This window comes from Siniperca chuatsi, linkage group LG16 (genome assembly GCF_020085105.1).
Source record: "Siniperca chuatsi isolate FFG_IHB_CAS linkage group LG16, ASM2008510v1, whole genome shotgun sequence".
NCBI lineage: Eukaryota > Metazoa > Chordata > Actinopteri > Centrarchiformes > Sinipercidae > Siniperca > Siniperca chuatsi.
The window spans coordinates 15726704-15743375 of NC_058057.1; the positions used below are offsets into that span (position 1 = coordinate 15726704).

Genomic DNA, 16672 nt, shown 5'->3' on the forward strand with positions numbered 1-16672 from the left:
AACACAAGCGCTGCTAGGAGTTAATTCCACAACCTGCTCAAATCCACTCTGGCACAAGCATATGATGGCTACAAAGTTCAGAATACTTTGACATTTTGGGAAATACGCCTATTCGCTTTCTTGCCAAGAATTAGATGAGAAGACTGATACCACTCTCATGTCTGCACACTCAATATGAAGTTTCCTGGAGTCTCCTCTGAGAAGTTGACCAAATCTGTAGTCCCAGGACTCAGTCCAGTCATGTGGTCATTCAGGAAGCATTCTGCATTTCAAGACAGGAATTTCAGAGAAAACATTGCAGGAGACAACAAAGACCATTCATATTTGTACCAATCTTATAATTTATTTAAATATATTTCATTTTTATATATATACATACATATATATATGTATTTAACAGCCATTTGATGGTAGATGGGTGGAATCCTCTTATGCTTTGCTTTACAGTATGTACATATTTGTCTTGTTTTATGTGGTCATGGCATATGGAGTATGTTCAGTGGAACCTTGTGACAATTCAAATATATAAATATAGACTGTGCCACGCCTTATCAAGATCCACAGGAGGGCTGTGACTTACAACCGCCACTTCATTTTTACCATGTCTTGCGAAGACGCTGAGAAATGTTCATGCAATTAATAATTTAACCACAGTTCTTTGTCAGTGTGAGCACAAGTGGGTGAAACTATGCTGTTACTGCCAGCCAGGGGGTCGGTGAGAGCTTTGTCTGCGTAATGGGTAGTGCAGTAGAAAGGGATGGGCTCAACCCAAAACACTCATACAGAGCAAACCAATCGCAGAAAGCAAGTCATGCTAAAAACAGTACATTTGGATTTTGCTCTTCTCTTAAAGAAATGAACAAAATAAAAATATGCAATCCCTTTTTTTTGTTTTGTTTAAGCAACATCTTTTTGGATGCCAGCAGGGGGAAAAAAATGCCCCATGTTTGTTTCTCTCAGCCACTTGTTTGTTTTTTCTTCTCCACTCTTCAGTTTCACCATCTTTATCGTGGTCTGGTTTTGTTGCTCCCTCGTAGTGACAGCAAACCATCGAGGCCCAGCCAGAGCGGTGGGTGGCAGTAATCCACGCCCTAACAGAACAGACCTCACTGAAGGGCACTACTGTGCCTAATATCAGTCGGGGCTGGTCAGAGTATTTTAGGCTTCCCTCTTACTGTCCAAGGCATTTCTTTCCCAAGTTTTTTTTTCTTCTGGAGAACTTGTGTTTGGTTTCAACCTGCAGTGAGGAGGAAGGAAAATTCAGTGTAGTCTCCAACTTGGCAGCACCTAACAAATTCTTTCCTTTCCAAAAAGAATCACAAAACAATAAATCAAGAAACTTGATTTGCAACAGATCTGATGCTCTCACCCTGCCTCTTCTAAACCCTGCATATACCGACACAGCATGCATATCACCACTGTGAACAACGGTCTCCAGACAGAAAAACATGATCTGTACACTGTTACCTTCAGCCCTTACAGGATTCTGTCTTATCCTTTCACTCTTTATATTTGTCTGATGCAGTGATGGAAAAAGCATTCAGATCTTTTAATTAAGTAGCAACACCACTATGTAAAGTTAACGTATCAAAAGTAAAAGTACTGATGATTTGGAGTATTATACTATTGAATATATCACTGAATTATTATTATTGGTGCATTAATGTGTAAGCAGCATGTTAATGCTCTAGTCAAGGTAATTGTATACTGTTGGGTAGTTTAATTTTAAACAGTGCATCATTTTAATAAAGTGATCATGTAAAATCGATAACAATATTTCCCTCTGAAATATAGTGGGGTATAAGTATAAAGTACATAAATAAAATGGAAATACTTAAGTAAAGTACAGTACAAGTGTGCCAAAAAGTACAGTATTTGACTAAATGTACTTTGTTACTTTCTACCGCTGCAAGGTGGTACATGTGCAACTGATGAAAACAGCACAACTGGGATTCACTACTATACATGATGCATCAGTGCAGTGGTGGAAAGCAACAAAGTACATTTACTCGAAGTACTGTACTTAAGTACGAATTTGAGGTACTTGTACTTTACTTGAGTATTTCCATTTTATGCTACTTTATACTTCTACTCCACTACATTTATATTACTGTTACCATTTGCTTTACAAATTACTGTAAGATTTTACATAACAAATGTATGATGAGCTGATAATGCATAGTTATAAAGAACTAACAGTATATAAAGTAGTTCAAATTAGCTCCACCTCCACCAGCTACAACAGTTAATGCTACTTACACATTAATGCATCAGTTATAATAATCCAATAATAAAATACATAATAGTATAACACTCACAGGGGCCATTTTTTGCTTTGAGTGCTTTTACTTTTGATACTTTAAGTATATTTAGCTAATAATACTTATGTTCTTTTACTTATATTCCATTTTTACTTACATTTTCAGTGCAGGACTTTTATTTTTACATTGTAGTATTGTTACTTTTACTTAGGTAGATGATCTGAATACTTCCTCCACCACTGCCACCTTGTCACATAACCTTTTGAAACTTTAATAATTTCCTGCATTAACCTGCATTACTCACACACAGTGTTATATGCTCTGGCCTACCTGGATTCTAATTTTTATATCTAACAAGTGCAACACACCAGCACTTTGACCATATGTCCTGTGTGCACATCTTCTCTTTAAACTTAAAACATGTATGTTTGAATTAGAGGTGAATTCATTACAGTACCTTGCTTGTGCTACCCCTCCGTGCACTGCGGGCTGCCAGCTAGTCGCGTGAGAAGCCGCGCACATCTTTTGAAGTCTGAGAAGAAGAAGAAGACGAAACAGAGAGACTTGCGTATGAGTGGATGTTTATGACACGGTGTGTTGGCATTTGGACTAACAAAGAGAGTCATTCCTCATAGTGTCAGAGGACCAGTGTAATTGCAGCTTACATGCAGGTATTGTGCAGTCTCTGGTGTGGTGGTAGAGTTTGTACACATGCTTCCTGCACTTGGGACTGAAGTAGAGTGGACCTGAAAGGGAAGAGAGCAGACTGTAAGAACATTTCCAGCTACACAGCCACCTGCGCTAACATCTGTTTTTACAGCCATTATGTGAGGCTATCATTCACTTTTCTTGTATTTTTGACTGCCTCATTCTTAATCCTATAACATTCTGTCTCTAAAATGCCTCTCTGGCTTTCTCAAACTCATGCCACTCAAGCACCACTGAGTTTGCAATGACCTTACCTGTTATATGTTTTAGGAATTTCTGCTTATTTCTGAGATCTCTGGGGAATACGACTGTGGAGAGACAGAGAGAGGATGGGAAAGGAGTGTCAGGTTTTTTTTTTTGCATTTTTATTAAAGCCTATTAACATTAATTTTCTCAGATCACCTCAAAGCAGGGATGTTTTTAAAAATTAAAACCTGGGTAAATGTTGTTATCCAGTGAGAGGCAAACAGCCACAAAAACAAAAATGGATATTCTTTGGAAATTATTAAAGGGTTGGTACACCGAAATAATGAAAAACACATATTCTCTCCCTTACCACTGGTGGTATCCAGCCATGCAGATACTTTTGGTTGAATGTTTTTAAATGTATGCATCCAACCCAATATCTGCATGGCCACATAGCACTTAAGGTAAGTTAGAACACGTTTTAGGTAATTTGGGTGCAACAACCCTTTAACTTAATCCCGTGTTAGTTCCATCAGTCTACAATGATGAAGGTTACAGCATCCTCTTGGGATCCAACATAAGGGTCACGTCAGACGACAAGCCGTCACTCACCGACGACCTGCTCCCCTCTGTCTGTTTTCACGTTGCGTAAATCCCGTGGTTCCACCGGAGAGCTCCTCTCCCGTTCTGTTTTCGCGCCGTGGCGACCCCGGCTCTCCTCCACGTGCTTCACGATCTCTACCATCCGCCTCAAGTCCTGCTGCGCGTCGCTGCCGGCCGCAGCCGCCGCCGCCGGGGCCGCCGAGGGCGCGCTCTCGCTGCAGTGGCCCGTCAGCGTGCACATCAGTAGCACCAGTCCCATACTGAAGTGCTTGCGCAGTCCGCTCATAGCTCTCGTGGAGTGAGAAAAAAAAAGTGAACTCCTTCTCCAACGCCTCTGGGGGGGAAAAGTTTAAGCGGACACCTGCAAGAGAGATCGAGAAGAATGGATGTCAAATCAAAGTGTTTCTCATTTACCATGAAAGGATCCAGAACCCTTATTAAACCCGCTGAGACCATGGTGAAGAAGTAACTGCTGACTGACCAAACTTTGATTGGGGCCCACAAAGCTGTCCAAATGTATTTCTTCCGATTTTGCTTCAAACCCCTGACATTTGGACTCATTTGACTAGTAAATATACATCATCATATGCATGCCGCGTCATATTCTTGATAATACCATAATAATGCTTGGCTATGAATTGCTATACATTCTTTAAATATCGATTTTAGAGACCATTCACTTGATGCTATTTTGGCCATAAATCAGCATAAGTAGGTCACAGGTTTAGTTTTTAATTTATTCAGGAAATGAGATCAAGATTTCCCGTGCAAAAGAGAGTTAAGAACAAATTACTTAGTTAAGAACAATGACATAGGCTATACACAAGACCACACGAGCAAGAGCCAGACATTAGTTAGAAGAAATGAGTGATAAAAATGTAATTACCTTCAAGTCTATATAGCCTTTTCCAAACTGTATAATTACGTTTCCCGCGTACGACAACGATGAAAATGGAAATAAAGAACTGTAGTTTAGGTTCCTACTTCTGTCCAGTCCGAAATATGTCCCCTTAAAGTCTGATCTTATGTAGGAGAAACCAAAGCAGTCATATGAGTATTCGCTGAGCATCTGTGGCCATCCTCTGAACACCGGCCGACTGTAGGGAGCGAGTGGACAAACAGCTGAAGGATCCGGTGCTCGTGGAGTCCCGTGTGCGTCCTCGCTGAAGCAGCAGATCAGTCGCCCTGAAGTGAAGCTCACTTTTTATTCTGTCTCGCAGACGCGGTGACCTGTCCCTTGTGGGTTACTCCGCCGTGTCTGTGATAATAATGAGACGCATTACTGGCGGAAGGTGAAGCGGTAAGTCCACTTGAGTTGACTGACCATCACTTGAACGCCGTGTGAAGTTTTCTGCGCCACCCTCCTTTCCGTTTACTCCATTTATCTGTGCGATACGCAGTTACAGGAAGCGTTTTCCCCACTAATACTTCCACTGAAATTTCCAATCAGCCCAGTATACAGCGCAGATACCGGCATCTTAGTGGAAATGCTCCCATATCATTCTAGTGATTCTCATAACTTACTTCCCATGATATAATCATATCATGGGAACTGAAACACAATCAAGCGCCGTTTAAGGATGACTCTGAAAATTAATTACGCACGGTTTTTATTGCACTATATCTTTTGGTCAGAGCAACAGACTACACACACAGCATAGCTGAGGCTGACATACGGTTTCTCTTCATTGGAGATTAGTTTGTACTAGCCTACTGTGGTCTACAGCTTTCCTTAAGTCAGGGCGTGCAATTGGTTCCCATGCTCCCCCCGCAAATCTGACTGACCAGAGAGGACACAGTGTGGGAAATCAGGAAGTTTCAGAACTGTGAAAATAAAGTTAATGCAGCGCCACAGGTCGACGAGACACAGTCTCATCAAAACAAACATTCAAAACACGACTTTAAACTTTGTGGAGACAACTGTCTTCACGGGTATACCCCTAATATATCTGGTGTTTCGCCATTACCTGATCGATTGCAAGCTATATGTTAGAACTACTTGGACAAAACCTCACTTTTTACTGCAACGTGACTCCCGGGGCCGTACATAAAACCTTGGTGCTGAAAGGAGAGCGCGCACTGTCCCCCAGCTCCAGACCTCTTCTCTGTACAGGCAGTGCTCTGGATTTTCTGAGGAGAAATTTAGTGGTGGTGCCTTACGGTAGAATGACAGGTTCTTGTTTGCTGATTAATTTCATCGAGCAAAACGATGACAACAAGTATAGACGATATCTGGTTTCCCTGGTGATTCACATCAGGATGATTTATGTTGATTTTTCATAGTTTAGATAGAATGGACTCCAACTTTTTGGAGGTGTAATGATATATCCAATAACATTGCACAGCTGTGTGGTTTAAAATGGGTAATTCCGTAGACTAGCGTTGTATGGACGGCAAATCTGAGAAGAGCCTGACCTCTGACACGCCTTTGACTAAAGTGAATACAGTTTTCCTACACAAAACAATAAAGTTTATCATTGTCATTAAGATTAGAGCTGGACTTCAATACACACTAAACCAATGATAATGTGACCATTGTAAAACTTGTAATATCCTTTTAATTAAATACACAATTAGAAATGTATTTGACCGTCAGTGACTTTGATATATGAATTTCCCTCTGAAAGAGGACATACATACATTTTCCTTGAAAGGCAGCAGTTTCAGCAGGGGGCATCATTCTGCAATCACTGCACATTCAAATCCTCCCAGTGTTGTTCACAGTCCTCCCAGTATTTGTACTCTCTGTGGGAATAATAACAAACACTTAACCAGCATTTTGGCTGGATTTGACTCTTGAAATCTTTCCATATAGAGTGGAAAAGGAAAGTGCGTCGCTGCGCTAAATAAACCAACATATTCAATTTACACCACAAAATGCAGTTAAAGGGCCACGACAGCTGCGCAGATCATCCACATGGGTCACATCAGATCTCTTGAGTCTTTAGCAGACATGCAACACGTTTAGTAAGAATAGCTGTAAATTCAGTCTGACTTTCAAAAAAAGAACTCATTTATGAATGAGTTTAAATGGCCAGTAAAGACAAAGCAAGGTTGATGTTTTTATAATTGTCTGTATTCTTGTAAATGGTCTGGCGAGCAGGTGAGTTACAGAAGAATGGCTATACTAATTGTGTATTTTGGCACTTTGCTTGCTATTCAGTTCAGTGGGTTGGCTTCATACGTTGGACTGCTGCTGTAATTTTCGGGAGATCTCTGCTGCACATCATCCTCGTGTCGTGTACGCTCCGAGAAGTTTGACAAAGCGATGAGGACAACAGCAGAAGTTATGACATTACTTGTTAAAATCAATGTTTAACCCACTTTTTTATTCTCGTGCAGTTGTATTGACCTTTCTAAACTTTGATACAGTCATGTGTGAAACCATGTTGTCCAATATGTGTAAGTCAATGAGTCATGTTCATATGATTTTTAGTAAACCACATGTGGTAAACCTCATGCATGCAGTGTGGTGGTCACTGTTTTCAACACGCTGATTGTCTCATTCTCCTTTCCCTCCTGAACTCTCGGTGCTATTTTTCTTCTGACAGACATTTGAATTCATTTTTTTTAGAGGAGGATGTGGTCGCCTTCCCATGAGCGTGTTTCTTTCCTTCTGAATTTCTTGTCCAAGTTGAACATTTCACTTCCTCAAGGTGTTATTCAAGGGCACTTTCTCAACTTCCTCAAAGAGCGAGGTCTCCTCTGATGTTGGCCACTCCTGTAATCAAGGATGTTGAAAATATTTTCGTTTGTGAGGGTCACATAAACTGACATCGCTGATGGCTGTAACCTTTAAACAGACAGATAAAGTCCTGGGCTTGAAACAGTACATTTGAAATTGTGTGAAAATAGGAAAAGTGTTCTTTCATTTGCTGAAAGGAATTGGTGTTTAGCAAAAAAAAAAAAAAAAAAAAAAAAAAAAAAACTGAGCATGATTAACATGAACAAAGGCCCAGCTTAGAAACTGGTTCTCTTCCATCTTTTTTTAAAATTTTACATACAGGCATGAAATGGATTATCTACCACACTTATTTCCTACCCAAAAATGACTTATCACTGTCCTGCCACTGGTATCCATGCACAACTTTCTCCCCATGTGTTTCGTATTAGAGAAAATCCTCCTAATAGATAAAATAGATTTTTCTTTATCTATCTCCTTTTTCAGCAGATGGTTGGCTTTTACTTTGCTATAACTTGAGCTGAGTTCAGTCAGTCAGCACATGTATTGAATATGGACATTTTAGTCATTTTAGCCATGAAGAAAAACAGCTTCTAGCTGGATACGGTAGTGGGGGGGCTTTTGAATGGGAGCTTGGCAGTCCTACAGTAATTAGAGGAATAACACACGTGCCCAGCATCAAGTTCCCTGTGACAGTGACGTGTATTGATTGTGTGGTAGTGGCTGTAGTAAAAACTGCCTCTGAGCTCCCAAACCCTCCCAGCAGAGACAGAACATAACATTAAAAGAGTAGTCCACCGATTCAGCCTTGCACTTCTATTACACTGTTGGACTGATGACGGGCAGTTTTTTAAAAAGGATCAAAATCGATGCAGCAGAACCAGAGATATCCTCTTTTTTTATTCCATATATTCTTCTTCCTTCTCAAAACCTGGCGCCCACATTACCCACAATGCACAGTTCAGTCGGAGACAGTTCAGTCAGAGATTCGGGTGTGTTTTAGTCTTCAGCCCCAACCAACGCTGACTCAAGTGACATCACTTGAGGCAATTTCCAAGATTTCGCACAGCTCCCTCTGCAGTCACAAAAGGCTCTGACTTTGATGTGCTAAATCAATGGAGTTCCCACTGAACATGAATGCACAGAGAAACATTTCCTGAAACCACACATTTTAATCCAGGAGGGAGGAGGCAGGGTAGGTGGAGGGCGGTTAATTGCAAGCAGCAGTTGGAGCAGGAACTTTCAGTATCAGTGTGAGTGTTAAGCATGAATGCAGAGTGCCTAGATTAATGAGAAAGACCATGGACATGGACATAAATGATGGATAAAACACAGGACATGAGACGACAGTATAAAACAAGGACTGTGTCTGCCTGATCTACAGCTAAGGAGCCTGCCAGCTAGAGAAAGACAATACATGCATTATGAGCACAGAGGAAGGAAGGCATTGTTACATTTTTATGGTAAATGTGCTTGGTGAGCAGTTTTTACTGAATGGGCCGCCATGTTTAGATACAGTGTGGTACATGTACTGTTTCATTTTGCACATCCATGGAGTCAAACAATGCAGAGGCAGTTGAGCGTGAAAATTAATTTTTGACCAAGGTTGACCAAGGTAGTTTGACGAAAAGAAAAAAATATTTTAACCCAAGGTCAGCAAGTTCTCCAAAGTGAATGACAAAATACGTAATTTGTAACTGGCCTCCAGAATGACACATAAGAGTTTTCTGATCTGACGCCCCTAACAGCAGGATGACGTAGTTTGTCTGTGCTAAGTCTAGATGTTCTGAACAGATTTTACATGCACCTGCGAACAAGTGTACTTCACAAGAAATTGGCTTCATCCTCAGGGCCGCCTTCACTTGGACAGTTTCACCCTGCTTCTTAAACATGCAATTTATACAAAGTGTTTTTCAAATTCAATAAACTTCAAAGCGCCATTGTCTTATTTTGTCAAAATGAGAAATTAGTTAATGTTTCTTGAATGCAAAATTGTAGGTTTTTGGTTGCAGATTCTGCACAGCTGAGCCAACAAGAAATGCAAGTTCCTCATTCAGCGCTGCAGAATGGAGGCAATGTAAAAGCACTTGACAACAGAATGAGAATAATACTCAAAAGAAGATAAACTGCCAGAAGTACCAGCTCTCTTTGAATAAGTAAAGTTCAGAAATCCTCCATGTAAGATACACATGTTTGTTATTAGAGGTTGGAGTCAAGGAAGTTAAGAGAGTGAAAGTAATGTTCTTTAACACTTTGTGTCTTCAGACAAACTCAGCCAGTCTGTTGCGTTATTATGGTTGAGGGTTTGATGGTGACTGGGCTGTGGTCAGCACAACTTGTGCAATTTCCATCTGGCTGCCAACCTTGTACTCCTTACTTACTGCAACTAGAAAAACACATGTTCAGTGCTATTGGAAGGGTATTTAGGTCAAGTCCTGCAAACATAACTGTCTTTCATTTTAAGCAGCTCATGCAGTGCATCTCACATAATCAGGGATGGAAACATGCAAATCATGTAAAAACACACAAACCATATTTGAATCTACACAGTTGACAGTAACATGCAGTGAGGATGATTGATGAATTTTATAAGTGCAACTAATGTGGGAACTATTATTTAGTGGACTAGCTCACTGCTCAGGAATGGCACTGTAGCTGTCAGTGTAACTGGGATTTGATTACTGTAGAGTCGCCACTAGTTGTTGATGATTTGACGCTTTTATTGTCTGTTGACAAGGAGTGGGGGGTCAGCATTGCTTAGTCAATTAGCATGTCAGACTCTTGCTAATTTTGTTACTTTCTGTAGCAGCCATGCATGATTATACAGAAACAACTTCAAGCCTGAATGAACTGAGGTCAGACAGTCTTCCTTGTTAGGGCACTGTTGTACCACAAGATTTATATGGAGTAATATTAGTGACAGAATTCATTTTCTCTGTTGACTGCTGTAATTTGTCACCCAGGTCACAAATTAAAGGGAAAAACTGAATAAATAAGCGAAGAAAGAACGAATGCAAAAGCTTCCATACTGCATTCGACAATGAAGCAATTCATATTCTTTTAAACCCTGTGACATAAATAATTTAAATGTATGCTGTTCAGCAAACATTTTGGCTTGTTAAAGCAGGAAAAGCAAGTGTGAAAAATAACATTAATGATCCATTCCAATGTAGTGACTCATTAAACCATGCCAGTAAGCCCCGACACTGGTAAACTTAAATGGAGTGCAGGCATTGGTAATGTTATTAAATACACCTGTGCTCCCCCTCTATTACAGGCCTATTATTGAGGCATGGATAGCAGGAACTTCAGTCACAAACTCAGCTCATTTGGTTAGCGTTAGAAACAGTGAAAACAATTGTGGTTGCAATCACATATTTGCTGATGTGATAAAATAATCCAGGACATAATAAAATCATGTCATTAAGCTCAGTCTGTTGACAACTACATACACAGGGATATAAAAGTAAGTTTGCAGTGCATAAACCCCATTACAAATTCATTTACACTGAGTTAGCTTTGTGTATCATGGGTGGATCTGATAGCTATCTCAAAAGAGATAAGTGTAAATGCATCCAAGAAGCATTCAAGACGGATTGAAAGCCGATTGCTCAAACCACCTCGGGAGGTGAGGTGCATTCTCGCCAGATGTTATGTTGAAAAGGTGTAAACGCACCCACCTCTCCACAACTCATACGAAATGTTTACCTCCCAAGTGCATCTACATTAGTAAGCAGTCTACAGGGCCTGTCCCCTGGGATAATGACAGTTGAGGTTGAAATTATATTGGAATTAGCTGTCATTTTCCCTGTCAATTTCAGCAATTTTAACACATACCGTACAAAGAGTTCAGTCACTGAATGATCTGTATGGGTGAGGGACTGGCGTGAGTGAGACGTTTGTTTCAATTGTAGTCACGCCATATGAGTCATGAGTGTAAATCTGAACCCAGATCAAGCTCCTGTTGTTCAGCTTGATTTAAATCAAAGCAAAAAAATGGACTTCAGTTTGGAAGACAACTGTGGCAAATAGTTTCAGGAAGTATCTTGAACAAGAAACTGTAAAGATGTGATATACATCCAGTTTCCTCTAGTGTTCTCGCTCTCTCAAATTCAAATTCAAATAAGCATTACTGCCATGAATGTTAAGGTTACATTATTGCCAAAGCTAAATGAAATATTAATGAATAATTACATTGTACACAAGAAAACCAATCTCTCTCTCTCTCTCTCTCTCTCTCTCTCTCTCTCTCACACACACACACACACACAAACACAGTTTCAGTTTCCCCATCCTAATATTATTAAGGTACGTTGAGTCATTTGGGTTCCATTTTGTGTGTTAGCTTAATGACCGACTAGAATTCAGAGCTCGCTCTTCTGCATTAGTTATATGACGGTGATGATTATGTTCTTCCACTTAAAGGAATGAAGGAGTTTGTTGGAGATGTCTTCACATCTGGTGCATTAAGTGTAAATTTGTCAAAAGTAAATATATCTACCTATTAAAATCTATCTATCTATCTATCTATCTATCTATCTATCTATCTATCTATCTATCTATCTATCTATCTATCTATCTATCTATCTATCTATCTATCTATCTATCTATCTATCTATCTATCTATCTATCTATCTATCTATCTATCTATCTATCTAAAGCACAACAGAAAGTGTCCTCCTCTTCAATTGGTGGGTCAGACTTGAAATAAAAGATAGAATAAGACATACATTTTATTGTAGCCTGGGCCAAATAGGTCAAACAGGTTACTCAGTTTCTGCCAACATGCATAATTGTCAGCATAATTGCAGTAACTGAGATGGTCACGAGAAGTCCCATCAGCCCGTCTTGATGAGTATAAAACACCACAAAAATGTTGTGAGCATATATTGTAAAAAGAAATATACTTGATTAAAATCTGTGTGTGTACTCCAATCTGTAAAGTTGAGAAGTCTGGCTTTGAAACATGACGTGCAAGCTTGTGTCAGATTCCTTAATTGTGACTGACTCTATTTAAATGTGCAAAACCAATTTCTTAAACCCTTTTGTGAATCACTGAAAACATTTGTGAATCATTTGTGACCAATTAGCTGTCCTCCCAGAGAGGCAACATGGTGATAAAAGGAGACCACACTCATCCCAGTCATCCAAAAGAATAATAATATTTATTTTGGCAGCTGCTGATTAGCCTGTTTTCTGGAAGAAGGTTGGACGAAAAAGCCAAGTTATATTTACTTTTTTGTCCTTTTTTAGAGCAGCTGCCTTCAGACATGGTTATCAAGATGAAGGGGAAAATTATAAAGCAGAAAATTATAAAGAGTAGAAGATATCAATAAACTGATAGCAGAAAATAAAATTAACTTGTAAATTGCAACAACAATAATGGCCTGGTCATACCAGAAATGTATCTTCACGAAAGATGTCATTCTATAAACTAAACGAGGACTCGCTGGTAAACCACTGTACCATGGCAAGCTAACTGCAAATAGGCTAGACAGTTGTGAACATGCTCATGCTAATCAGTCACAATAGCTCTCCATGCTTCTTTCTATTTTCTCTGTTCTGAGCTGTTAACTTCCCCCTGGCATTTTATAATCAGGATTGTATTTAAAGGTCCAGTATGTAAAATTTAGGAGGAGCTACTGGCAGAAATGGAATATAATATAATAAAGTATGTTTTCATTAGTGTATAATCACCTGAAAATAAGAATCGTATTTTCATTGCCTTAGAATAAACCCTTTATATCTACAGAGGGAGTGGGTCCCCTTCCACAGAGGTCGCCATGTTGCACCGCCATGTTTCCACAGTAGCCCAGGACGGACAAACCAAACACTGGCTCTGGATAGGGCCGTTGGCGTTTTTCGCGGGTTTTGCAGCCACCGTAGTTTCTCCTACACGCTTGGAAGGGGAGGGTGATGCAAGCGGTATTCAAATGGTTGCAAACTTCAATTTCACCACTAGATGCCATTAAAACCTACATAGAGAACCTTTAATAAAGAGTTATTGAAAAGAGGGAAAAAAGCTGTCCAAGCTAGCAAACTTAATGCTAACTGTTAGCTCAGGCGCTACCGGGACAATAAGTTCTCACTGTTTATTCAACAGACAACGTATTCGTACCATTCTGTCTCCTGACTGCAAATCAATACTCTTTTGTGGTGCAGTTTATATATCTGAAAGAGGTGGTTGATAAAAGTGATGTTAGCTTCCTCCATTTTCTCAATTTTTTCAAAGGTCAGCAATGTCCAGATGGCTTGCTATTGGTCAACGGTGTGAATTCAATGTGAGACAGTCCTCAAATTCGAATTCAGCAGATTTATGATTTCCTTTGAAATGAATAGATTTTGCAGCGGAATATCACAGTTTTAAATGCTGGTGTGGCCAGGCTTTAACGTTAAACTACATAACAAATGCCACACTAGATGATCAATCATCTTCGTTGTTTGAACATGTGGAAAGCAAGTCCAATAATTTCAAGTTGTACTCTACTGTTAGAAAATGATTTATGAGTAAAGGCCTGGATTTCATGTTCTCTCAGACAGCTCCAAAACAAAAACATTAGGAAGAAGGAAATAATCTCTGCCTGAGCCAGTTCTGTTCTGTTTCTCCACTCTGTTGGCTGCCTTTTTCTTTTGATCATCCAGTGATTTTGCCTGTCTTTGCATAATAACATGTATTTGCTGTTATCAGATTATCATTCCGCTGAGTGCCTGTGTCCGATCCTTGGGCTGAACCTCAGGTGCTGGAGCTCTCTTCGAGCCTGCAGACATGATTTGGATCCTGTCTCTGGCTGACAAAGAGCATATGTTTGCGGCACGCTATTAATACAGATAGCTGATTACTTATACGCCCTGTATTCAGCAAACTTTGAAGTGCCTTCCACATCTGTATGAAATGCAAAGATGCAAGACAGTAAGGGCGTGATGAGTGAAGGCTGTGGCAAATAGTTTTTGTTGGTTTAGTAGCGGAGTCTCGCAAAACAAATGAGACAACACTGTGGAATTTGTTTGTTTAGGCAAGATGCTCCAGTGTCTCCCAATTTCCAATTTCCGCGACTGCATATTTACCATGTTTACTTATTTTAGAGAGTTGAAGAGATGACAGAAAGACCAGAAAACTGTGCTGAGGTAATACCCAGTATTTTAAAAGTGAAATGAATCCCATGTCATTAAGAGCATCCTGACAGTAGCCCCTGATCTCAGCACTCTACTCATACAATATCCCTCTCTTCTTTGGTATCCACACATGCTTAGTCATGCCTCATCATCTGATCCAACGTCTCCTGAAGGTCAAGATAACTAGCTGGCCCTGCAGCATGCCTGAAAAGCTATACTGCATTTTTGTCTTGTAGCCAGGATCCAGTTGCTGAACTCGCACTGTATGTTTGAAGGAGAATGAGCTCTTCCCAGATGTCATTCTCCATGGGAGCAATTGATACTAACACACTTTTCCTGCAGGGCTCCGACCACTCAATATCGCTGCCATGGGATCTAAAAGCTTAAAAGAGAACGAGACCAAGGGAAGGATGAAGAGAGAGAGAAATGAGGTTTCATCAGCTCAGTGTTTGTAAATGTTTGAGAGAGTGAGAGCTTTGTAATGGAATTTCCCCTGGGAGAATAAATGGTATGGTTTTGTATTGGATTACATTGGAAAGTGTGCTTTCCTGTGCCAGCATGCATCCATATGTTGAGTATGGAAAATTACATAATGTGAGAGATAAGAAGTACAGGAATAGTTTCTAAATAGAAACACAACTGAAATACCCTCCAAGGAATACATTTTGTATTAGATCAGAGATAATAATTAATTCCTAGAAGACTCTTTCTTGACAACAGTGTATTCTCAAGAAAAGGCCTCACCATCGCTGTACCGAAAATGCACTCAGATGTGGATCAGTTACTGTAGCTGCAGCCATAGTCTGGGAGCCAGTTCCTTGGAAGAACTGTAGTACTTATACCATTATCTATAACTGCATGATTCCTAGATGACATTATGTGTAGTCCACACGTACACAAAGGTTTTATTAAAACCTTCAAACAATCAAGAAAGCAAATCATCAACTTTGTGCTCTGATGATGAGAAGCCAGTCTTTGTCATTATCTGAACTATGGACTAATTACTGAAGAAATACAAAAACAGTCCAGACATTATTTACCAGATCCAGTGATGTAAGAATCTTCTGACACTATACAGTTAGGCCTCCATGTGACCCTCATGGAGGGATTACAAAAAGCAACAAGTTATTTGTAGCCACTTCCAGAAAGGATTTTTGCTGAGGCATGCATGGTTAAACTACTTACATTTCACTTATTTATTAACTATTTGTAGACTGCTTGCCTGTGTTTGTCTTGTATTTAACCATTTGGTTAAAGGTGCAATACAGTTATTTATTACTGAGTTATAAAAAATATCTTAAAAACATTTAGGAGTAAATATCTATAGTGTGAATATTATTATTATAATATAGTTTTCACCTGAAACCAAAAGAAGTCTTTCACTTTAAAGGATAAGGCTGCCAATTTTCTGTATTTTTCTGTCAACAAATCCCATGAAAAGCCCAAAACCAACAACACATTAGTCTCTCAATACTGTTCGATTTACCTACTCTGTCTGTGGCACTACGTGCCAATCTTTAAAAATGAGTCATAAATATATACTTTATATTTTACATGCTTAGCATCAGCATGTTAGCATTGTTATATTGAAAATGTTAGCATGCTATCGGCAGCATTTAGCTCAAATAAGCATGACACATTGTATTGGTCTTTTCATGGGATTCGTTGACAGTAAGAAAAATACAGAATATCGCCAGACTCATACTTTAAGACAGCAAAGTGAATAATGAATTCTGCCCTCTTTATCCTCAATGATCAACCTTATGCCTGAGTATTTGCTTTATAGAAAATCTGACATCTCCAGCATGGTATCTGTTCAGCCTTATACTGATAATCCAGATCGATGTGGGCTCTCAGCTATTAAAGGATATTTCAGTGGTTAAGTGTTTTTTACAACCTAGGTCCCATTTTTGTAGTTCTGGACATCATTTCTATTAGTTATGGTAACATTTCACTTACCATTTCAGTGGTGGCTCTCTTGGATTGGGTCCAAATTAAGCTGCAAGTTAAACTGGAGATTTATAGTAGTTTGCTGAGACTATGGGCTTGCAGTAAATCTTCTCGACACAGCACAGTGCAATGGGCAACCACACGAAGGAACAGACAGGTTTAACACAAG

The 16672-nt window shown here is 39.6% G+C and overlaps 1 protein-coding gene across 2 annotated transcripts; it reads right to left on the bottom strand.

Moving 5' to 3' along the window:
- Positions 1-329: 329 nt before the first annotated feature.
- Positions 330-5538, bottom strand: LOC122863651 (ALK and LTK ligand 2-like). 2 transcript variants are annotated; one of them, XM_044170326.1, is made up of 6 exons: positions 4645-5538; positions 3768-4119; positions 3224-3277; positions 2927-3007; positions 2719-2793; positions 330-1237 (listed from the first exon to the last, which is right to left on the bottom strand). In XM_044170326.1, the coding sequence occupies exons 2-5, from the start codon at positions 4042-4044 to the stop codon at positions 2729-2731; spliced, it is 477 nt and encodes a 158-aa protein (XP_044026261.1). In that variant the 5' UTR covers positions 4045-4119; positions 4645-5538; the 3' UTR covers positions 330-1237; positions 2719-2728. The 2 variants fall into 2 exon arrangements, with proteins under 2 accessions (XP_044026261.1, XP_044026262.1); XM_044170327.1 differs by lacking the exon at positions 4645-5538 and having other exon boundaries at positions 3768-4240.
- Between the last annotated feature and the right edge of the window lie 11134 nt (positions 5539-16672).